A 24,381-nucleotide genomic window follows, 5' to 3' on the forward strand; every position below is an offset into this window, starting at 1 on the left:
CAGGAGGAGAAAGGAAAAGAAAAAAGAAAGAGGGGGAGGGAATCAAATTGGCTCCAAGCCAAAGGCCAGGCGGAACAACTCTGTCTTACAGGCCCTGCGGAAAGAAATCAGATCCTGCAGGGCCCTGGTCTCATGAGGCAGAGCGTTCCACCAGGCCGGAGCCAGAGTTGAAAAGGTCCTGGCTCTGATTGAAGCTAATCTAACTTCCTTAGGGCCCGGGACCACTAGGGTGTTGCTATTTATGGACCTTGAGGCTCTCAAGGCAATGGGATGCCTTTAATGAGCTCAAGACCTGATAGTCATTCCTCAAGTTCAAAGGAATTACACATGTAAGCTAGGTTGGCATCCATTGATTGCTTATTATTCTCTTACAGCTCCCATTACCCACCTGGCCCCCCTGCATTTTTTTTTAGACTGCAACTCCCATCACTTCAGCCAGCACAACAGTGGAAAGCTAGGGGTGATGGGGCTTGTGGTCCAAAATATATTGATGGCACAAGATTGATGAAGGCCATCTTTACAGTATTGCTGAAATGACTAATCTGCGGAGCTATTCTCCTTTTCCAAATCACATATCAGTTTTTGTTATTTGTAGTCTCTGCTTATCTGTAGGTAGGAGGGAAAGTGGGGACTTTAGTGAGGGTGAAGACTAAAAGCTACAGAGCTTTTGCAAGCAGGAGAGAACTTAGATTGTAAATGATAGTTATTTTCATTTCTTCAACAGGACCTATGTGCATGTCAGTTGAATTCTATATATTGCACACATGGTCTTGGGAATGAAGAATGTGGCCCCATAACTTCTGGCACATTTCAAATTCCATGCATACAAATAATATTTCCTGGTGTTAAAAAAGTCATCTCCATTTCTGTTCATTGTTACAAAAGACTTGATGCTCATTTGAAATATCCTGAGGTCATTTCAATTCGTCATCTCATTATAGATTTCCCTGCTGGGAATAAAGCACATTTGAGAACAATAATACATTACCAGATAGGAAGAGTTATTACCTGTTTTTTTCTTGCAGTTTTCCTATCTCGCTGGTCTGATCTGAAATCTGCCTTTCTAGTTTGATAGTTGAAATTGAATGCGCCTGAAGCTGAAGCTCAAGCCTTGTTGTCTGATTCAGTACCTACATTTTGAGAAATGCAATTTTGAATCACATTAGAAATAATTCAGAATAATTTACAAATTAATCCCATCCTTAAACACCTAGACTGTCATCACTATTTACCTGAATGAAAGGAAAGCTAAAACCTCTTGAAGGTTTGATAAAATGTAAGTGACATTTACTTATGTCTATATTTGCAGAAGACAAGTTGCAATATATGTGGGCCGTATCAGTCTTGTGTGTCGTGACCTGAGCTGTTCCCAGTTTTATGAATGACCAAGGGCACCCACAGTTGTAGCCTCCTGGATGTGACAGCCATTTTGTGGATGTGGTGGTGATTTTCTAAGTTGCCACGCTGACTGGAGTCACTTCTAGGTCACTGTGGGTGTACCTGTAGACAGGGTTTGTTTTTCTTTCTTGATTAATCATTCCATGGTTCCAGGTTAGTATGATATCCGCTGCTTATTCTTGAAGTCTCAAGAACAACATCTGTTTTTAAGAATGAGGCAGCAAAATTGTCACATGGACTGTTGCTTAGCATTCCATTCTGCTGCATGCTCCTCATTGTGTTTTAAAATAACTCTTTTAATTCATCAGAATTTGGCTTCAGTTGGCAGGAGGAATTTATTACTCACATCCTTCATGTTGAATGGTCATTGAGGACATGTTTTCACACTTAAGGGTATTTCCAAAATGTTGCAGAGGAATTCATTCATTAATTAGAAGATATTACACACACACACACACATACACACACACAATGCCCTTTATCATATCAAGTTCCCAGGTAACAGACAACACAAAATATTAAGAAAAGAGAAGATGAAACTTCAAAACGTACCAAAACTTGCACAATTAATTCACTAAAGTCTATTAAAATGTCTCAGAAAATCAAAATGGTTTTGCCTGGTACCTAAATTAAAGCCATGTTGGTGCCAGTGATCTTCTTGCAAGGACATTCCATCACTGAGGATACACTGCCAAGGAAACCCTTTTCCTTAGTAATAATATTTGTCCCTCTGGTGAAAGAGGAACATAGGAAGGGCTTCTGTAGACTATCTTAAAGGAGCAGCAACAGGTTGAAATGAAACACACACACATGCTCCTGAAATTTGGGCCCCATACCATTTTGAATTTTAAAGTAGGAACCAACTCCTTCAGTTGGGCCCCGAAATAAACTGACAGCCAGTTCTGTTAAAACTGCTGTGATATGGGTAAATTAGGCCGCACTAGTCAATATTCCGTCAGTCTATGCTAACTGAGGCTCCTGAAGCTTCTGAGAACTGTCTTCAAGAGCAGCTCCACAAATAACACATTGTAGTAACCCATTTGGGAGATAACCAGAGCGTGGATCACTGTGGCCAGAACTAGCGTCTTTGAAAGAGTAGTTCTTTACTTAATCCCCTTACATTGTTAATTAAACCCAGTACAAACCCAGTCACCAGCACAAATATTCAGCTTCTAAACTAATGCTGACTATAAAAGCATTCTTCAGAAATTTAAGTTTGCAGTAGTATGACATTACACATGGTTTGAAACTGATTCACATGACTTTTCGGAAGCAATCAAACAAATGTTTCATTGATTCTGCTACTCACACTTTTGACCTTGGACCACTTTGGACATGAAAAATGGAATAAAGCGGGGATGATTTAGCATTGTTCTGAAGTAGAGATTTAAGTGTTTCCGTCTTTATAGGAAGCAACATTACAGTGCAAATATGGTAGTGATCTGAGAGTCATCGTGTAGCAGAACCCTTTCCCTGGTGTACTTAGTGTACCACATATGGTGAACTACTACATTGGAAGAGCTTTTGAAAATATAACCCCACACCATCAATATGAAATGGTGCATTCCAGAATTTTGTCACCTCGTTTTTGGTCCTGTATAGAATGCTTTTGGTTTTTATACTAACCAATCGCTATGTGCTAACGCTAGGTTTTCCTCCCCCAACCACCCTTCACTTTAGTTTAAAAGTCTGGAAAATAACTATAACTATACACAAGCTCCACTCGAAAAGCTTACTTAGCTTATTCTAAGAATGTAAGGAGTTCTGAAATGAATTTATTATTTCAAAACATCTATATTGTTTTTTCTGTGAATATAATAGTTTGCGGTTACTCCATAATAACCATATTTTTGGATGAGATCTGACTTGAAATCTAAAATGAAGAGCAATTTTTGTTGTTGTTCCAATCTGAGTATGGGAATGTCTCTGTTCCCCACAATTGATTTGGGACTTGAACAACAACTTGAAAAAAATGTGACAATTTATTTTTCTTTGTAGCTTCCTGTTACTCCCTAACCTTTCTCCCACTCAGTTCAATCTTTTGATTTATCCTGCAACTAAATTATAACCATTGAAATGCTCAGGCTTATCCAAGTTCCATTGCAGACTATGCCTTGCATAAGGCGTGCATAACTTGGGTCACTCCAAGTTTTTGCAGCCTGAGTGCTGCAAATTGGACTCAGCTCTGAATTTTGATGCTAGTTCGGATCAGAACTTCTCGGTTTCAAACATTAGTTTGACCACTAGGAATAACAGTAACCTTCTTGAAACACTTTGCAAATTAGAGTGCTATGTAAACAGCAAGCCTCCATCTGCAGTATACTTTTAAAGCAGTATCATACCATGTTAAACAGTCATAGCTTCCCTCAAAGAATTCTAGGTGCTGGGAGCTGCAAGGAGACCAGTTTCCCCTCACAGAACCATAGATCCTTATGGATCCTCATAATTTATATAAGAGATCCCCTCAACAATTCGTAGGTCTCCCCTGTGTCCTGAAATGTGTTCTATGATTGGTTGGTTGCTTTGTTATTATGTGAAAAACACAAAGATCCACAAGATGTGACTAAGATCAGGTTTTTTGTGGTGCTGTCAAGCGTTTGAGCTATGATTTATACTGTGCAGTCTACTAGTGTAAGTTTTAATTGACTGATTAGTAGGGCTGGGCGATAATACCATCCCAAACTGGTTTGAAATCCATATCATGATATCGGTTTCATAATTTTTGACCTGGCAATATATTGTGAATCATGAAGTTTGTTTGCCTTGCAAAAATCATAATGTTAGGAAAAAACGTGAAGCCAGCCAATGTCTCTACATAGTTCTATGCTTAGTTCAGACATTGTGATATATCACAATGCTGCAAACCAAATATCATCCAGCCTGACTTAAAGCATACAATATAGAGCACACGAGTCCTTTGAGTTCAGAGTTAGCTTCAGCTTGAACGACTGGTACTTACATGTGCTTCAACATCTGTTAATTTGCGGGTCTGTTCAGCAGTTTGATTTAGCAGATTTGTGCCTATTTCAATCATGACCGCCGTCTGGTTCTGCACTGCATTCTGCTGGATCTCCACCATTTCTTTTTTCATGTTATCCTGAATGTAGCTTTCGAGCTGCATGTCGGAAGAAGAAGAACGTTTTATGTTCATGTGCTGTTTTGTTTATTTATAAACATGATTCTGGAGAGATTGCTAAGCATTTCTTAAATTACAGATGTTTCCCGTCCGTTTCGTGGGAGTGGGGGCGAAAGAGTTTAACAAGCAAAACAAAATGGGGAAGCCTCTTACAAACCAGAGATCAGCATCTGGAGATGCTTGAGCCAGCTCTGCCATTAGGAATGTGGAGCCAGTCCACTCAGGCAGCCGGTGCTGGTGGGTGCAAGACAACTGCAGGCCCGCACTGTTCCCAAGGCCCCCTTGCACACCCATTGACAGCCAGTTGTTTCAGGTGGATGCTGTCTTGTTAGCAGTGATGAGGTAATATGCAGCTACCAGTCCAGTTGAGTCCCATATGTAGAAAGTGGGCCACCATTTTGTCTTTGCCTCAAGCAGCAAAATATATTCGACTGTCCCTGCTAATAGTAACTGCCTGTAGTCAATGTAGAGACAGGGGGGATATGAAAGGAGCATTTCATATGACCCTGGGACTTGTCAGCAGTTAACTAGCCAGGTATTCTAATCCACTCCACCTTCACAATAACCATCCAGTGAAAACTAGTCACTACCCAGAGTTGTAAGCAACAAGCTGGCGTCGAGTGAGAAAGGGAGAAATTTGTTACATTTCCCATCTGTCTCTATGCTCCCATATCTCTGACTGGTAAACACCACTGTCACTATTTTGTTACAACAGCCCCTTATTGAGAAAATGTTGGACTTTCGATTCGCTGGGGTGCCTTTCTCTTTGATATTTTTTTTTTAAAATGTGCTTATGCATCAGCCTGAACTAGAGCTTTCCAGAATTCTTTGGTCTCCAGAAATTCAATATCTCAACAGAAGGGTTAGGGTTAGGGTGCTGGTGCTCAGTGCAAATGTACATGTATATAGTCACCTGTGTGTCACTGGAAAGAGTGCATTGCTCACACACTTTGAGAAGTTTAACTGACTTTTGATATATGGCTGCTTCCACCCATTGTCACCTCTGGTGGCCCTGTGCTGGTGTTAGCAACAGCGGGAATTTTATTTAGATATCAGAGCAGCTTAGACAAAGGCTTAGGAGTTTAGTCACCTTCCTGAACCAAGAGTTCAAATGTTTAAGAGCATCTTACACTTTCATTGTTAGGGATTAGACAAGAAGTCTGGTATGCTGTAACAATGCTGTTTGCACATTGTGGCTCAACTTTTAGACAAACAAAACATAAAAAGCAAGGGTGAGAAACCACGTCTTCCTTCTAGGGATGCCAAAATAACAACTGTTTCGAAAGGCTCTCCGGGCACGTCGGCATAATAACTGTTTAGCAGATCTCGCCAACCCCATAGTCCAAGGCTTTAATTAAGCTTTTTATTAAAAAGGAATAAAAATCCTTTTTTTGCATTATGGATTAGCAAGTACAGTGACTTCGCTTAGACCTGAAAGTCTCTGAAAACTGATCCCCACACAAACACCATTTTATGATTTCTGAGAGATGTTTTAAGGTCTCTCCTGCCCCCAGCCAAGTTCTCAGCAGCTAGAAGCACTCTCATCTCTCACCATTCAATTCCCAGCTCAAGCTAGTTATTCAGTAAAGTCTCATTCCTAATGGGAAATATTATGCTTAATTGTATCTCCTGACAATATTTGTGGGCCATGACCTTTTCTTCTCTCTTCCTTCCCATGTTGCCATTATCTCCTTTGAGCTCCTCTAAATAGGAAACTGTTCTTTATGTATCGTCTTATTCTAATGCCAGGGTATGTGGCAATGATGTACAGTAGAAGTTTTTTTGCTATAAATCTCTGAATTGTATGGCTTTTATTTTGATTAAATTGGTTCTTGGGACTTACCCTTAAGCATGCAGCCCATCCTAATAATTCCTTTTTAGTGCTAAATTCATTTCTCTGGATTCCAGAAGATCATATATAATCACTTTTTCTTCTCTGAAACCCAGATATCGTAGCTGATATCTGGGCTTAATATAGACAGCTAGTTTCAACTTTCCATCTGAAGACCCTGCATTTTGTCATTTACTGTTTGTACAAAGCTTACCAATTGTTCACCACCCCAGTTTTGCTTAATGGTGATTTATTGGCCTGTGGAAGTTGCCTTGTAGACTCAAGAAGGATGAGTCTGTTGTACTTTGTTACTTCCAGGTGAACTGGGAGAGGTGACAGTGACTGGGGGAGTTCATCCCCAATTCAAAAGATTCGCCAGCTATGGTAATTTTCTGGGCCTTGCCTAACCTGAGGGAAATAGACGGCATGGACTTGTGTACTTTATGGTTGTTCAATCAAAACTGTATGTTCTCAGTCTAAACTGCATGTTTCCTTTTATTTCCTTGCAACTGTAAGCAGTCCAGTCCCCATTCCCCTGAAAGTGTCAAGATGTTGTCTTTAGAGAATTATATGCCACTCACCTTCTCTCAAAAGACATCATCTCGACACTTTCAGGGGAATGGGGACTGGACTGCTTACAGTTACAAGGAAATAAAAGGAAACATACAGTTTAGATTGAGTACATACCATTCCTTGAACACCAGTTGGAAGTACATTATTACTCATTTTTAAAATAAGAATGGATTTGCCAGTTCCTGTCTGAAATGAAGACTCTCCTTGAACCTTCTTGTTTACGTCTGTTTCAAAGAACAAGTCAGGCACCAGACTAACAAATGGGTTGTGCTTTTCTTGAGACATTTTAGTTGCTCATCCATGTGATTTATAATTCCACATTGATGAGGAATAACTAAAACCTCGCATTTATGAGGACTAAGTTTTCCATATATATGCATTTTGTGTTCTTGGCAGCAATGATTGTTGTATGCGCAACTCTTCATTTTTGCCAACTAAGTGCCACCATTTACAGAAAAGTGAATGCTGAAGTACATGATGCAGACGGCTGGTGGGAGGCATCTCACTGGAACAGTCATAAAAATTTAAGCCTGAAAATACTGAGTTACTTGGAGATAATTAGGATGGAATTTAGAAGGTCCTGGGAATGTGCATTGGAATTCTTGACTTTTCTTTAAACAGCAGATCCTCATACACTCCTTCATGATGCCCAACGGCTTGAGGGGGAAAGCTGCTGTTTGAAAGCCCACTCCCTCGTGTGAAATTAGTTGCCCGTTTCCTCAGATCCCAGCCTGAGAACAAGTATTGAAGGAACTGCTTTAGGTACCCAAGCCTGAGGGTATTTGGTTCCAGGCTGTCTTAGAGGTCAGCCTTTAAAAAGTGGGGGCTTGATTCTGCCTCCTTGATGCACTCTAACATGTCCCTTCTGTGGATTAACAGCAGAAGAGAATTGTGTGAATGTAAGGTCTAGGGCAGGGGTCAGCAAACTTTTTCAGCAGGGGGCCGGTCCACTGTCCCTCAGACCTTGTGGGGGGGCGGACTATATTTTGGGGGGGAAATGAACGAATTCCTATGCCCCACAAATAACCCAGAGATGCAGTTTAAATAAAAGGACATATTCTACTCGTGTAAAAACACTCTGATTCCCTGACCATCCACAGGCCACATTTAGAAAGCGATTAGGCCGGATCCAGCCCCTGGGCCTTAGTTTGCCTACCCATGGTCTAGGGTAAATGACAATGGGATGGATCATAGGCAGAGACGGTTTCCTTTCCTGGAAATCCTTTTTGTCCCATTCCATAGCCTTCTCCCTCCACCTCCAGCTACCGTGTTAGCTTCCAGACTTTCACAATGAGCAGTCCAAAGTTGCAACAGAGCTTGCATTTGAACCCTGATCTCCTTGGTCCTACTGCAGCACCCTAATCATTACAGTAGAGGTGAGAAGTACAAATATTAACCCCACTGAGGGGTGGGACATGGCAGTGGAGAGGAGAAAATGCTGCCAAAAGTCATTTGCTCCCTTCATCCCTGGATTCTGAGCCTATATCAACTGCTCTTGAAGGTCTTGTGAGTTTTAAAAGCTTCCACTGTGCCACACAAGGATGCAGTTTTGGGGGGGTGGGAACACAAGCTCCCTTGGGCATGCAGAAACTTCGAGTAGTTCTTTGGTTCCTAGGCAAAGTTTATTTGCTGTATGTGGCTTTTGGTGCTTCTTCCCCTTTTTATCCTCACGAAACCCTGTAGGCAAGTCAGGCTGAGAAATGGTGACAGGCCTAAGGTCACCTGGTGAGCTTCACTGCTGAGGGTTTCCTCAATCCTTACCCATTCCATTGCAGTCTAACTGCTGTACCACGCTGTCACTCTGAAGCTGTATTCCAGTGAAGGCTTGTTCATGAGAAGTACTTTTTGGTGTTTTCATGGAATCAGCTCTGGAGTGACCCAACACCAAAAAGATGGATCTGAGAGGCTAAGTAAACAAATAAACAGACAAACCTGGAACAAAATTACGAAGTGGAGTAGCTGGGTTCACTGCCACCTGCAATCTTATCCCAGGTTTACTGAGTTTTAATATCACCAGATGGGTCCAGAAAAGTATGGCTTTGACAAAGTATATTTCAGAAAGGTCAAAACTACAATACCCATGTACTAATCACTCAGTAACCTTATTGTCCCAGACTAATTTCATGGTGCATGTCTCAAATTCAGTCCTGAGAAACCACATACCAGAACAATTTTGCATAATGTGGAAGAACGTACATGTAGTCTTAGAGAAATCTATGAATTTGCTATAGGTTAGTATGAGTTGTACAGGAACAGCATGCCACAGTAATATGCTTGGTTCAATTAGAGGCTTCCCACCCCACAATTTACAGGTCGTATAAAACCAGAGCAGATGTATTAAATACATGAGACTTGGATAAACAAATAATAGTAAGGGAAGGTAGAACTACATAGGTGAGTTAAGGTCACTTAAGGTTTCGTTTCTTACTTTTGTCGCCAAAAAAGCACAATTAATGTGCCCACAGCATTTAACTACTGGCCTCTGTTTTCTAATGCAAAGCAGAACGTTAAAGATGTAAAAAGGTTTATTGAAATACAAAAAGCACAGCCCTTCTTTAGGGGCATATCTTAAAAAAAATAACACCCCTATTAAAATTACTATGAGACTTAATAGCATTCACATTTCTTTTTTCTTTTTTAATTGCAATTAGCCAGCAACATTATTTTAAAAAACACAACATGGTGGTGACAATTTATTATTCTGAAAGTGTTCACAATTGATTAACCGGAGTGGACTTTTTAGAAGCCTTCTTCAGTCTAGGAGGCAGGATTTTTGTACAATAGTAGGCATTATCATAATTGTGTGGGTTTTTTTATATGTGCAACTTGTTAGTTTACCATTCTGTAATGTTGTTAGTCCAATATTCTAGGGTATTATAAAGTTAATGAGGAGTTCATCATTTTTTTCCAGATTATTCCCCTGAAAAACTGTGTAGTTCAAACTATGTGGACTCCCAATTTTTTATTGGTTGAACCTTCTGTGAAACATTAATAGTATGCCATCATCCTCTTTCAATGGTCTTCTTTTCTTCATAGCATGTTGATCATGCTGTGGGAGTTAGAAAACAATAAAACTAATCTGGATATTTTTCTCAGGGGAAAAATAGGATATTTGGCCATTTCAAGTGGTGTTCTAAAATTGCTTACTTATGTGCTGTAAAAAAGAACAGGTGTGTGAATTATATCTTTATATTCCTATCTCAAAAGAGCCCAGAGAACATGGTCCCACTCCTTTTTTTTCCTTTGCTACAATGTTATGTGGTAAGGCTTGCTGGGAAAGTGAAGTCACATCCGCCCCATATATTTATAGCACATGGTTTCCCCTAAGAAAACATGAGAACTGTCGGCTACGCCTCACAGAGCTACAATTCCCATTACCCTTAACAAACCACAGTTCCCAAGATTCTTTTGGGAAAGCCCAAATATACGGTGTGCATGTGACCTGGAAATTTTTCCATGTCTTCACTTTATCAGAAAACAAATGATATCTTCTCACCACCAGCCATCTCCAACTTGTTTTCATCAAGTCTTCAGTCAGAAGGGCCTTGGCAGATTATAGTTTCTTGGCAAAGGGCAATGCACAGTCACTAATTTGTAATCTATCCTTTCGGATAATCGTTGGTCTTGTCTCGGTGTTGGATTTTTTAAAGTCTGCAAATCCCAGAGAGATACCATGCAGGAGATACATGGAATAACTTGATTTTGAGAAGGGGCCATAGCTCAGAGGCAGAGAGCATACTTTTCATGCAGACAGTGGCTTTCCCTATTGCTAAAGTCACCCAGTTCTAGGAAGCTGGGCAGCGATGGCATGGGATGAATGATACTGTGGACTTCTCCTTCAGAAGCTTCTGACCTTGAAGGTGGTGTGGAAAAGTGCAGGGTTACTAAGGTAATGTGAGAAGAGTGCCCAGGATGAGTCCCACTGAAAATCAAAGGGCTTCCTATGTATAGAGTCATAGCTTGGTGATGTGATTTATTTCAAAAGGAAGCCTTGCATTTATAGCAAAAGTCTAGTTTAAAAGGAGTAGGCTGAGAGGGGCTGCCATGCTCAATGGCCTTGCTTTATGCGTTATTACAGTGGGGATTCCAGCATTTGCTTGCTGTTATCATATACATCCATGATCTACCAGCTGCTTCAACAAGTATATTCTTAAACCTTCTGAATTCTGTTTGAAGTTCATAGGGTGAATTCATCCTAAACACAGAGGTTCTTGCTTCAGTAGCTTGTTGACTTTGAAAGGGTACACCATGTTTTAGCAACTATCTTTGGCCACGTCCCCATGCAATGCGGGGGGGGGGGATTCAGCTGCCATTTATTATTTCACGTGAACAGAAAAATATGGTTCTTAGCTTGCTGCTTAACTGTGTTCTCATTTTATATAACGCTTTAAAGTCAATTAATGCCAGTGCTTTATTGACAAGAGTCCCCAGCCCACAAATCGTTTATGATACCCTCTTTAGATACTGGCTTTAGACGGCCGGGGAAGGGCATGGTTTTCCTAAAAGCACTGGAAGCCAGGCTTGTGGATTTCATTAAGGGCTTCCCTTTCCCCCTGAAGCAAATGTCACCCTCTATCAGCTTGCCTGTAATCCTTTCGATTCTCTTCTGCAAAGCCTAAAACTAAAAGAATTATACTTTCACAATTCACATTTCCCCCCCACAAGAGCCTGTTATTTATTTTCTGTCTCTTGTTTTCTGTCCTCTTAGTGTTAGAAAGATACGTGGATATATTGACATAGATAGATAGATTCCCAGTAACAAGAATTTAGTCTTGTGAAATTTGCAGCCTAACAAGTACATAACTCCAGGCTGGAAAAGAGTCAATTTAAAACTGGTTTGCTGCCCTTTATAGTTCGGGCAGGAAGTCCCTGTAGACCTCTGTTGTTTGTCAAGAAAAAACAATCCTCTTGAGAATGCGGATGGGAATGCTTGAGAAGCCTACAGTATTAATTTTATATACAGCCTGCTGAGAGCGTCTCTGTCAGTCCAGACCTCCAGCTAAGCTTGCCTCTCTTATCTCCTTTTCCTGTCAACAAACGAAAAAGGTGAAAGTAACTAAATGAAAACTAGCTAGACAGACATTGGGATAGATTAGAAATCCTCAGGGCAACAGCCACATGTGTGTGGCATGTATATAAGCACAGACATATACCTTCCAGAAAGTTTAAGTGGTAAGTCTTACAACAGTAAACAGAGATGGAAACCAAAACGCTAGAGAGGAGATCGTCTTAATGAAAGCCATTTGTGTGCTAAATTGAAAGGAAAGCTACCGTCTTTGAAGCCATATGTTTGATTGGTTATTTGAAAATTCTTCTTTGCGATGGTATTCTGTGATTCCGAAGGCTAGAAAAGTGTAACTTGGGCTTGCTATTTATTGGTTCTTGAAAGCACCCATTGACCTTAGAGTTTGTTTTGGCAGTACATGTATGCATTATGAAATTGTGGATGTACCCAAAACGTAAGAACTGGGTCTTATACATACACTTTCTCTCTGCATAGTAGACATCACTGCTCAGTATAAAAAATTCCTGGGGACGCTTAAGTAGGGAATAATCCCCACTGGACAGAAGAGATTTACTTCTGAAGTTGAACAAACATTCATCATCTTCACCAAAGGCCTTTCTCTGGCTACACTCCGTACCTTCAGAGGTCAAACAGGTGGTCTGTGGTTAGACCCAGACTGTGGAATCCTCTTTGTCAGCAAGTTTGCTGTGTGTTTAGTCTGCCATCTTTGATGCACCAGTCAAAATCCATCCTATCATGAGTTTATTGCTGATTTTTGATTTATTTACTTATTGTTACATTATTTTATCAGTTGTTTTAACTGCTGGCTCTGCAGTTTTGTTCATATGTTTATTGTTCCAGGGTTTGTTTCTTACTTTATTCAGTTATTTCATAAAATTTATACGCCGCTTGAATGTTAAAAACAAAAACCTCAAGACTGTGTACAAAAATATAAAAATAAAACAACAAAATCATCAATAAGGAGAATTAACAACAATTACTGGAGACTTTCGAGAACATTAGATGCAGAACAGGGTATGGTACAGTATCTGTGTGAAAAATCATGACCTTTTAATCATTTCACAGCATTCCAAACATTTACAATATTTCTTTAAGGTTCTGCCTTTGGAACAAAACGTGTGTGACAATTAGGCAGTTCCTAACAGGCAATATGCCAGACACAGCATATCACATTTCCGTATGTTGTGCCCACAATGGCTTCTCCAGTTTGCAAACATGCCCACGAAGTTTAGCAGCTCCTGTTTTCAAGCATCCATTTCACTGTGGTTACACGAGCTCTTAATGGAATGCCTAGTAAGAAAATCCTGGGAGCTAGCTGAAGTCTGCTAATGCCTGAATATAGGATGAATTCCTTTGTTTGGATACTAATATGCCATAATCCATAATAATTTTCCTCGTATCAAAGAGTAGCTTGGTATATGTTTCACTTTTTCCTGCTGTTGGAATGAACACTGTACTTTTTACAGCATTTGCTTTTTCTTAAATTACTCATATAACTGAACCAGTTTGGGTATTAGCATTGTGCCAAAAAAATTTATCCTGCATTTTTTGACATTTCTCCATCAGTTAATGCGGGAGGGAGAACGTATTTGAAAATTCGCAACAGTGAGAGAAAAATGTCAGTGCAATTCTCCTGGGAGGGATGTAAGCTTTCTGTTGTGCCTGTGTTACTTTTGAGGTGCCTAAGGGATGTTTAAGGCACATGGGTGGCGCTGTGGTCTAAACCACAGAGCCTAGGGCTTGCCAATCAGAAGGTCGGCAGTTCGAATCCCCGCGATGGGGTGAGCTCCCGTTGCTCGGTCCCAGCTCCTGCCAACCTAGCAGTTCGAAAGCACATCAAGTTCAAGTAGATAAATAGGTACTGCTCTGGCGGGAAGGTAAATGGTGTTTCCGTGCACTGCTCTGCTTTGCCAGAAGCGGCTTAGTCATGCTGGCCACATGATCTGGAAAAACTGTCTGCGGACAAACGCCGGCTCCCTTGGCCTATAAAGCGAGATGAGCGTACAGCCCCAGAGTCGTTCGTGACTGGACCTAACAGTCAGGGGTACCTTTACCTTTACCTTTAAGGGATGTTTAGGAGCATCCTTCTTCTCATTCTCCAAATCACCTCACCAGTGATCTGTACTCTGAGGCTTTCCCAGGTTCCTGGGCCTCAGTTAAAAGCCCATTATGAGGTAAACTTATCTCACGGGCCTTTTTAAGATCAGGAAGCATGTGGTGCCAAGGGAGGCTGCAGAGTACCAGAGAAATGTTCATGGCGAGTGGAGGAGAGACACCACACACCATCCCCAGCCTCTTCAGAACAACTGAAATTCGAATAATACTGAACTTTAAAGAAAGTGAGGGACAGGACAGCACTGGTATTAAGAAAATGGTGGGCACATAGTACGTGCTATTGAATTTTCAGTTCTCTAATAGACTTTGTCAACCATCGTCATGGCTATGTCACTGGTTTATTTTTCCATGTAAGATCAGTGGCGTAGCGTGGGGGGTGCAGGGGGGGCTGGCCGCACCAGGCGCAACATCGGGGGGGGCGTGCTCGCAGTGCTAAAATCAGTGCTAAAATCCACGGGTTAGGGGGCGCAAATTACTTGCCTTGCCCCGGGTGCTGACAACCCACGCTACGCCACTGTGTAAGATTGATTTCATTCAGCTCAGTTTCACCATTAAGAAGCATTGAGAGATTCCACCTGGGCAGAGCTTAAGGTTCACTATGTGCATCGTAAAACAGAATAAAGGGGAAACTCACACATAGACTGTAACGTTACTGACCAGGTCAGCGGAACAGCTTCCCATCTGATGTCAGGGGATGAGTAATTCTATCATCTTTAGAAGACATCTGAAGGCAGCCCTGTATAGGGAAGCTTTTGAATGTGCAATGTTTTATTATGTTAAATATATGTCGGAAGCCAACCAGAGTGGCTGGGGCAACCCAGTCAGACGGGCGAGGTATTATTATTATTATTATTATTATTATTATTATTATTATTATTATTATTACTATTATTATTATTATTATTATTAGGAAGCTGTGACCTTTTGCTGCTCTCCATCATGTGTAATGTAGAAAGAACAGCAAAAAGCATTTTCTTATGCACGTGGGAAGGTCACATTCCTCAGCTGCAGATCCCCATTTCGCATCACGCTCAACATTAGAGCGTCTGGGGTGGTTTTGTGGGTGCGTATAGGAGAAAATTAGGGAGAAGGTTTAGTAAAGAATGTGAGTTGTGCAGAAATCCTTTCTGCTCGTGCACAGTGATCTTTGTATCCAAGCCACAATGCCTAATTGGCGAGTTGAGCCCCCTTCTATTTATGCATCACAGGATATAAATTGCCTTCAGAGATAATTTTATATGCCTCCAGCCCCTGACTGTGAAACGCCTCGCATTCTGCTGCTGCCTGTTTTTGTGGAAAGCAGCTTAGTTGGTTTGGCTTTTGTGCCTGTTTTTACACAGCAATAAAGGGACTGCTTTGATTTCCCAAGCATGCTGCTTGTGTTTTAGCTTCCTAAGGATACCTATTTGCTGGTAGCCAAGCATTAGACCCAACTTAAACAGTATTGCACTTGAAGGAAATTGTTCTCAAAATAACACGCTTTGAAAGAATATAAATCTCTTTCTGCCTGCTGCTCCCTGAGCACAGCATTTCAGAAGCTACCAAACTATTCTTCCAAAAGTTCATATTGACCTTTCTTAAATATTCACAGAGGTTGTTACGCAACAGGTGGACAAACGTTTCTCAAATATCTGCAGTGTTTTCTACTGTGGATGCACATCTGCTATTGAATAAGAAACTTTTTTGCTAGAGAAGATTGGAGCAACTTGCAAAGGCAGAGACAGTTCGGTGTGAACCAGTCCTATATGTTCCCAGCTTCTACCCAATAATCAAATTTAAGAACAGAAGTGATAATAGCTTACTTTAGAATAGTAATATATTCTGTCCAAGCACATAACATAAGAGTATAAATTTAATATATCATGAGAACCTGCTTGTTGCATTCAGGTCTTGCAGAAAGTGCACCTCACTTGGAGCTAAAATGATTACTTAGAGGTTGACTTAGACAAGTGATGTTCTACCCCCCACTGTGCCATTTCTTTCTTTCTTTTTTATTGGAAACTTTTCCATCTGGCTAACCTGCTTTAACTTCAAGAAACGGGTCAGTCCAAAATCTACAGTTTCTAGGCAATAAATAATTTAAAAAGAAATGGGTCAGCAGTCTGATAGGATTCAATCTAATAATGGAATAAGTGGATCTGGCTGTTGAAAAATATACTTCCTTCCCTAATAAATGCAAGCTTCAAAGCCTCCATTTCCAATGGCATCTGAAGCCACACAGGCCAAGCAGAATATATAAAATTAATATATGTTAGATATGTAATATAGGGTAATTCATAATGAAGTATGCAGTTTCCATTTATAGTAAATGGAAACTGTATGCTTCATTATGAATCACCCTGTACAATAAAATCAGACTTTGTACACATTGTCTTGTCCTATATGATCATATGGAGTCACTGCAACAAAGGACTTAAGGCCATCTTTAACACCATGCATTATCAACTTATTGAAACCCCAAAATAACAATATTGTCCAGTTTAAAGTTTATTTACAGTTAGGTAGGAAGGTTACTAATTAGTGTAAGAATGTTAGGATGCCATGGGAGTAAGATCCCCACCACCAAGCTCCCTCAGTATGTTCTGATTATCCAAATCCGGGTCATCTTTGATACCACCTCCATGCATTTTCTCTGTCCAATTCTATATGACACATTTGCACGATGTCAGACAGTGAAGCATCCTTGGCAATGTGGGGGAAATAGCCCAAGTCATGCAGTGGCATAACCTTGGTGCTTCCTCCTAGAGCCTTATTTGCTCTGTAGATGCTTGTTGCATTGGACCATTTGCTTCTCAAAATCCCTGGTTGTGTGGCCAATTCAACAGAAACTAGGTAGAGTCAAGAAACTCTCAAACAAGGGATATGTGCCAATGAACTGAAGTATTTTTTAAGAGAGCAAATGTTTTCCACAGGCTTTCTTATGCATTATGTATCTGTTCTGGAATTTTTTTACCTCTTCTTTGCTTGGTCATCTTCTACCAGATTTTGCTAAGTTTTTATACTCCCATACCTTAAGAATTTGTACCTTGCTCTACAGCTCACAGACTCATATATTGTGTAATGAGTCACCTAGATACCCTCTTTGTATAGATAGAGAGAGGTTTCTAAGGTCAAAATCTCCATCCATGCCACTTGTGATGGCACGAATCAAAGCTGAACATTTTCATGCTATTGAAAATATATGTGGTTGGTGGCATTTGGTGGTACTGTCAGCTAGAGACAACAGTACTTTCTTTAACTGTGGGCCAGAGACCAGCTCAAAGGAAGCTTGCACAAAAATAATCACTAATGGTTTTGCATCACCACGGAGGATTATTGGTAGACAGGGGAAAGCAGCGTTGCTGACATCTTGCTGTCTGACAGCAGATGACATTTGGGTGTACTGGACTAGGACCTTGGGTGTATTGGACTAGGGTTCAAATCTCCACTGAGTCATGAGGCTCACTGGGTGACTTTGTTCAGTCACCATTACTCAGTCTAATCTACTTCACAGAGCTCTTTGTGAGGATGAAATGGGAAGCAGGAGAATCATGTATGCCACCTTGAGCTCCTTGACAGAAAGGTGGGATAGAAATAATAAATGGATAGTAATAACTTGCTAAGTTAGGCTTGCTAAGATATATAAGACTGAATCAGGTAAGTGGTGGAGATGCAAAGAGGTAGAGGGAACGTTCTTTCATACATGGTGGACCTGTAAAAGGGTAAAAGAGTATTGGGAAGTAATCCATAATGAATTGAAAAAAATGTTTAAAAGTACTTTCCAAAAAAAGAACCAGAATCCTTTCTGTTGGGGATAATTCAGAATGAAATTCCCAGGTGTCAAAAACGATTATTTATGTATGCCACTACTGCAGCCCGTGTTTTGTTAGTCCAAAAATGGAAAATGAGCAAGGTCCCAACTAAAGAAGAATGGCAACTTGAGCTGACGGAATATGTGCAGCTTACAGACTTAACATATGGAAACAAGAAGAAGATACATTTAGAGAAGATTGGAAAATGTTTATTGAATATATGGGGGGGGGGATTCTGTACACTTGAAAATGTTGGCAGCCTTAAGATAAATTCAACAGTGTAAATAAATTTTGATGGATGTAATAATGGAATGCTGAATGGTTTAGTTTATGTAAAAGATGCAGGTATTTATGATATGCAAAATGAACCATGGAAAGGGAGGAAGGGAAGTCATTGATATTTTAAGGATGTTTAAATGAGTACTCTAAATTGTAAAACAGAAATTTTAAGAAAAATTATATATAAAAAAGATAGTAATAACTTGAAAACAGTACATAAATAGAAATAAATTTTGCTCCCTGAAGGAAGCCTCCACCCACTAGAATAATTCCAAATCTCACCAAATTATTTGTACACCAATTCCTGCCTTCATCTATTTCTCCCACCTCTATGGTGCTACTTGAAACAGGTCACTTCTACCTGCTGTTGAATTCTGTTATGCTATCTCTCATTCTTGTACACCAAACAATGATTTGAAATAAAAACCATTGGAACTATTTTGTCTCATAGTTAATAAATTTTATGGTAGCGTGGAGCTTAACACACAACGGATTGGCCTGTGGGGTCTCCTCACATCTCAAAGATCTCAAAATTATGTTAACACTAGAAATTATATTAACAGCTGTACTGTAACAGTGTAATAGCTGTATAGTATGGTATGTATTTTCTCCATTAGACTATTAAAGGATTTGAAAAGGTCAGTGATTTATTTACATCAGTTTTTTCAAAGCATCTAAAGTTTACCCAGTTAAGTGAGCCTATTCCACTCAGGAAGCAAACTGGCCAATGGACATTATACAAAGAGCTTAAAGTAAAAAAATAAAATAAAAAATTATATATATTCCAGGCTAAAACTGCTTTTTATAAAAAGGGCCTTCTGCTGTACACATCAGTTGTTTGGAATTTTTGTATGCAGCCGTTTTAACTAGACGCTCTTGCACAACTTAACTAAAATACTTTTTGAAAAAAAGAATGTTTTCCCACAAAGCTGGACAAGCCCAGAGGTCTATTTTGCGATCTAAAATGGGGTGTGTTGAACTTTGGTCCAGTCATTTTAGGTTTTGTCACAGGAGCTCCTTCGCGGAGCGCAACTGAGTGAGATGTTGCCATTGATCCATCTGTCTGAATGGCAGTTCCATCAATAATTGTAATAAATAAGCTCACCTTCCATGTGCAAAGTAACAGCGGAATGAAAAGTTTGCCGGAAGTTGTGCTTGTTCTCAGGTCTGTGCTATTGAACAGAACTGTTCAAAGTATGGCAGGCAAGCCAGTCAAATGCTGAACACAGATGAACATGCCTGATAACTGAGTCAGAGCAACTGTCTATCTAGCTCACTATGTCTGGTTTTACTAGCAGTGCCCTCTCCAAGGTCTTTCCCAGCCCTGTGATCTGAGATTCTTTACTGGGAAGTGCCAGTGATTAAATGTGAGACAGTGAAGCATCTACTCTACCATTGAACTGAAGTTCCTCCCCAGCTGGCTGCCTGTTACTCCGAGCATGGGGAATTATTTCCAGATATTCCATGTAGCCAAGAATGAGTGTGCAGCCAGGGGCATCAGCTCCTGGGGGCTGAGTCCTTTTGGGTTTGTCTATATTTCAGGAGTAGCCCCCCCCCATGCCCCAAAAGTACAGAGCCAATTGTGGCACAGCTCCAGTGGCCAGCTCCTTGGGTTGAAGCAGTCTCTTGCCAGTGATGGCACCAAGAGGAGGTGGAGGATGAGCCAATGGGTGTTGAAGCTGCGTGGCCACCAGGTTTGGTTCTGTCCCTAGCTCCTCCCAGCATCCAGACACCATGTGTATGACATCACCCCCCTCCCATCGCCCTTGAAAGCTGGTGCCTCTGGTAGCAGCCTTGCTTATTACTGCATTTTGATGTCACCTGACAGCAATAGTACAAGTGTGTGAGTGAATGAACGTCTTCTGGAGATCTGCAGGAGTCATGGGTCATGCTCCCTGATTTAAGAGTGGACATAACCAGCCTGCCAGCTTTCTCAAGTGAGCTTGTTGCTGTCCATTTTCTCAACTGTTTAGCGAGCATCTCTAAACAGGAACAAGGCCTTTGGCATTCAGGAACACCAGGAGACGAGCCCGTTAGAGATTCAGCATAGTGGTCCTGGCCTAGACTGCCGGGTAGCTGGGGAATGATGATTGCACATTTGTGTAGGGCACTCCTATACCCTGTGCTTTGCATCCCAAATGCATACTGTGTGGCTGCACACAGCGTCACCTGTAAAAGAACCAAGGAGATGACCTGGGCTGTGTGGCAGTGTGCATTTGGTGACCTTGCATACAGCTGTGTTGATCTCCCAGAAGTTATGCAGATGAACCAGCTGTCTCATTGCAGAACCAGAGCTTCATATGCATTAGTCAAACAACTGCCTGTCCATCACATCCCAAGCCACCTTTCAGACAGGGGCAAAAATGAATATTGTCCTTAGATTTTTCTTTTCTTAAACTTCCTTTAGGCGGAAGGAACTCTAGTCAAGTCAAGTACCTTTATTGGCATCACAATATAAAACGTTTCAGATCACTGGGATAATTAAAGGACAAGGTTGAAGCTGTCAAGGGGTATAGGGTCTATTTCCCGAAGGGATGGTTCGTTGGGAACCCTTTCAGGCAAAATTGTGGCTAAAAAGGAAGCTACTAGAGCAGTGGTATCTTTGTCCCGATCTGCCAGGAGAAACCTCATTTGATTTCTCCTCTGGGCCGTGGGCCAGAGGTCCAACATTTTACTCAGCATCAGTTGGCAAGGTCTGCTATGTAAAGGGCAATCTAAGAGAATGTGTTCCATTGAATATGGTACTTCTTGGTTGCAGGCACACAAACGGGCTTGATATGGAGTGTGTGAGAATCTGCCTTTAGTTGCTGCAGAAGGGAAAGCATTTAATCTCGCGAGCATAAAGGCTCTTCAATGGGAAGGGAGTAGTAAATCCTTTAAGTATTTGACACAGGTTCCGTAGGGTGTTGTAATACCTAAGGCCTCCAGAGAACAAGATCTTGGAGTGGAAGGAACTCTATTCATGCTTAAAGGCACTTTGTCCTAGATGCCAGAATGATTATAAACAAAAGCTGGCACAGGTCAATTGCATTTGCTACGGCGTTTGCATTTGCTATGGACAGGGGGGTGCATTTTAAAGCTTCCAGGGGGACCTGGCTTCTGAAATCTTACAGAAGACAACAGTCTCTGCAAATAGCTGAATTCTCTATTCCCCGCTCACTGATCAAATTGTGATCAGGGCTATGCCAGCTAGTCCCACCCCTGACATCAAGCATGCTGGCTTGTCCTGTCCCCTGCTGTCTGCGCATTTGGCATGAAAGTCTGCAGCAAGAAAGCTTGCAGATATATGTGAAGGCTTCCACACGATTGGGTTCCTGGTCCACTGAATGCAGAGATAGTTAAGGCAAGCCAGCATGTCTGGAGGTGGGGCTAGCCAAGCATGGCACTGTTCATGCGAAATGTGCTATTGCCTGACTATTGCCTGATAAGATGTAAGTGGTATTTAATTGATCCATTGCTAGCCCTCCTTCAGAAAGCCACTTTCACCACTCAGGGTAGGAGAGATACTTTGTGGAATATGAAACCAAGGTTGTGAATAGGCTAGGTTGCTCTCCCTGTGAGAGATCTCCCAAATGCTTCTCTCCCGTCAAAACTACAGAGGAGAGCATTTCCAGCAAGGCAGCCCATACAGACCCTTCATTTACCTTTGCATCGTCAGCAACCATTATGCCAGTCTCATCCTGCGCACTCCTTTGATTACAAGGCCCTGCACTAACTGACAAGCAGCTGCTGTGCCTTCCATGCCGATAAATAAACAGGTTCCCTAGCAACACCAACACCTCCCTTGAATACTACAAATGCATCCCGTGGCTTTTAATTACATGCTCCCTATCAATGATGTTCAGCAGAGGATATAATAACGGCATGGAAAGCAATATTATTGTAATACACGTTATGCTGAGATGTTAGGGAGAGGAAATGGCAAGAGCCTGGGCGAGGGGCAAAGGTTCCTCTGTATAACAGAAATGAATGAGGAGGGAAACGGGCCTACAGAAGAGAATGTGAATCTGCACAGCTAAGTGTCAGTTAGGGAAGGCATGTCCAAAGTCCGTTTTGGGGGCCTAATTCAGCCTGTTGGTTGGTTCAATCTGGCCCCTGTGGCAGTTAATTTCCTGGGGTAAAATCCTTTAAAAAAAACAACCCTTACCAACTTAAACCCTTAAAAAAAACCTCAACAACTTCAATCCTAAAAAAGCTCAACAACACTGGAGTTAACAACTTTAGTCAGCCCTTTGGTCGGCCCTCACGGCCCTTCACTTCATCAAATCTGGCCCTCTTTGAAAAATGTTTGGACACCACTGGTGTAGGGTTTGGGGAAGTAGAGGCATATTTGCCAGCATTTGGCCAGTTTGAGTGTATATATGTAAGCTTATGTACATGGAATAAAGTTTGTGTGAGAGAGCGTGCAAAGATTTCTTGAGCCATTATTTTGTGGGCATCTCCACAGTTGGTTTGCACGGTCCTTTCAGAACAGCTAGCGGAAAGTTAGTTTATTCTCCATCACAGATAACCTTTAACTATTTCATGCCTCTCTTGAGAGGGCAGCGCATCTCATTTGTCAACATTCCTAGCTGTAATAACGTAACTACACGACCATCAGATCTGTCAACCCCTTCGTCTGATATGTTAGGCTATTTCTGTGAAGCAGCTGTGAATCAAATTAATGGCTGTACCTGTTTGCAAACCACACCAGGGTAAAAACCTCATTTTTCCATATCTTGAACCTACTGCAACTGTAGACTAACAATAGCGATAGTTGTTTCTTGGAAACAACATTATATTATCAAGTATGTTAGAAATTGATTACAAGGGAATGTAATAGATTGTTTAGCCTATACCGAACTCAAGCAGGCTTTGTTTTTCTCCTGCAATACTGGGAAGACTTAAATAAAAATGGGAAATTCTGGGGTTGTGGCAGACTTCAAAGGACTATTGTGGTGCAGAATCTTATATGCATTATAGGATTCTACTTCGTCTTGAATTGTGATTTGCTGGAACATATCGTATGAAATTAGCCTGTTCTTTTTGTATGCCAGATATTAGTTTTGCTCAGACGTCAGACAAATTGGTATTTTTAGAAAAGGGGTTTTAAAAGATATTGGAAGATAAGGTGGTGTGCTAATAATAGTAATCTCATTTTAACTGCAAGCCCTTCCATGGTGGTTGTGGTTTTCTAGGAACGTCTGAAACACTGGCCTTGGTTTTCTGTTAGTTTCCGGAATGCACAGCAACTCTTGACACCTTCCAGCTTCCTATTGGGCTTGTGAGGCATCCACAGTGATTTCCACTCTCTTCCATTCAGACAGTTTGGTGTCCATTCAGAAAGATAACATTTCCTTTTGATGACTGATTGAAGGTGGGAAATGTGATACTGTGTGAGGATGTAGAATGCATTTGAAACAAAGATTTTGTGCATAACTGGTGCTAGAAAGATTTTTATGCTGGCAGTGTTATTTCAAGCACCCTTCAAAAATAAGTGGTTCCTAGGGTTTAGAAAGGCTCACTAAAGAAAAAAGGGAAAATTAAATTTGTCAGATTTTCCAGAACCGGTTGAAATGGTTACAAAGTGGCATTCGAGGGCATCCATGTGTTATGTACATTAATTTGCCTTAGCATAAATAAAAGAGTTTATAAATAATGAATTGGAATGATCCCTATGGATTTTTCTTCATGTTATTCTTATTTACTAGGTTTCATTAGGAAAACAGTTTGGGACCTAAGTTGCTTGAGGATAATGAGGGTAAGATAGCCTAAGTGCCCTATGTTAAAGGAATGACAAGCCAAACACAAAACCAGTGTCATCCAATAGAAAGTTAGGGTTTCGGTTAACCCAATGGACCTTACTTCTGCACAATTGCATTGTCAGCTGATAAAATGTAGAAATAGAATGTTTATTTGTTTTTTAAATGGATTGACTGACCTCCAAAAGTAAGTACCTGGTTTTAATGACTTTGCTGAATGTGCTTGTCATAAAGAAATTCCCAGAGATTTATAGGAAAAAGCAATAAATAAAATTGCTGACCTGAGAAATGTGTTGTGGCAGTCTTGCAATTGATCCTGACTCTCCTAGTTATTTTAGTTTTTTACTTAAAGTAAAAGGGTGGGGGTGTGGAAAGTAAACTTTTTTTGTAATTCAGTGCTGTTATTTAAGTAAATATAAAAACAATGGACATAAAGCTGGGTTCTGAAACCCTTTTTCTATCCATCTATCTACCTACCTGTCTATATGAAT

General features: G+C 40.9%; 2 protein-coding genes across 2 annotated transcripts in view; one reads left to right on the plus strand and one right to left on the minus strand.

Annotated features, from left to right (window-relative positions):
• MCPH1 (microcephalin 1) overlaps positions 1-24,381 on the plus strand; it is a 107,357-nt gene that overhangs the window by 49,760 nt on the left and 33,216 nt on the right. The gene's annotated exons all lie outside the window — the stretch shown is intronic.
• ANGPT2 (angiopoietin 2) overlaps positions 1-24,381 on the minus strand; it is a 45,314-nt gene that overhangs the window by 18,425 nt on the left and 2,508 nt on the right. The window contains exons 2-3 of the mRNA XM_053380822.1: positions 4,358-4,513; positions 1,009-1,130 (exon numbers count right to left, since the gene is read on the minus strand). Of these exons, the coding sequence (XP_053236797.1) occupies positions 1,009-1,130; positions 4,358-4,513 (278 nt within the window). The remainder of the gene's footprint in view (positions 1-1,008; positions 1,131-4,357; positions 4,514-24,381) is intronic.

The sequence above is a fragment of the Podarcis raffonei genome, chromosome 3, assembly GCF_027172205.1.
Source record: "Podarcis raffonei isolate rPodRaf1 chromosome 3, rPodRaf1.pri, whole genome shotgun sequence".
Lineage (NCBI taxonomy): Eukaryota > Metazoa > Chordata > Lepidosauria > Squamata > Lacertidae > Podarcis > Podarcis raffonei.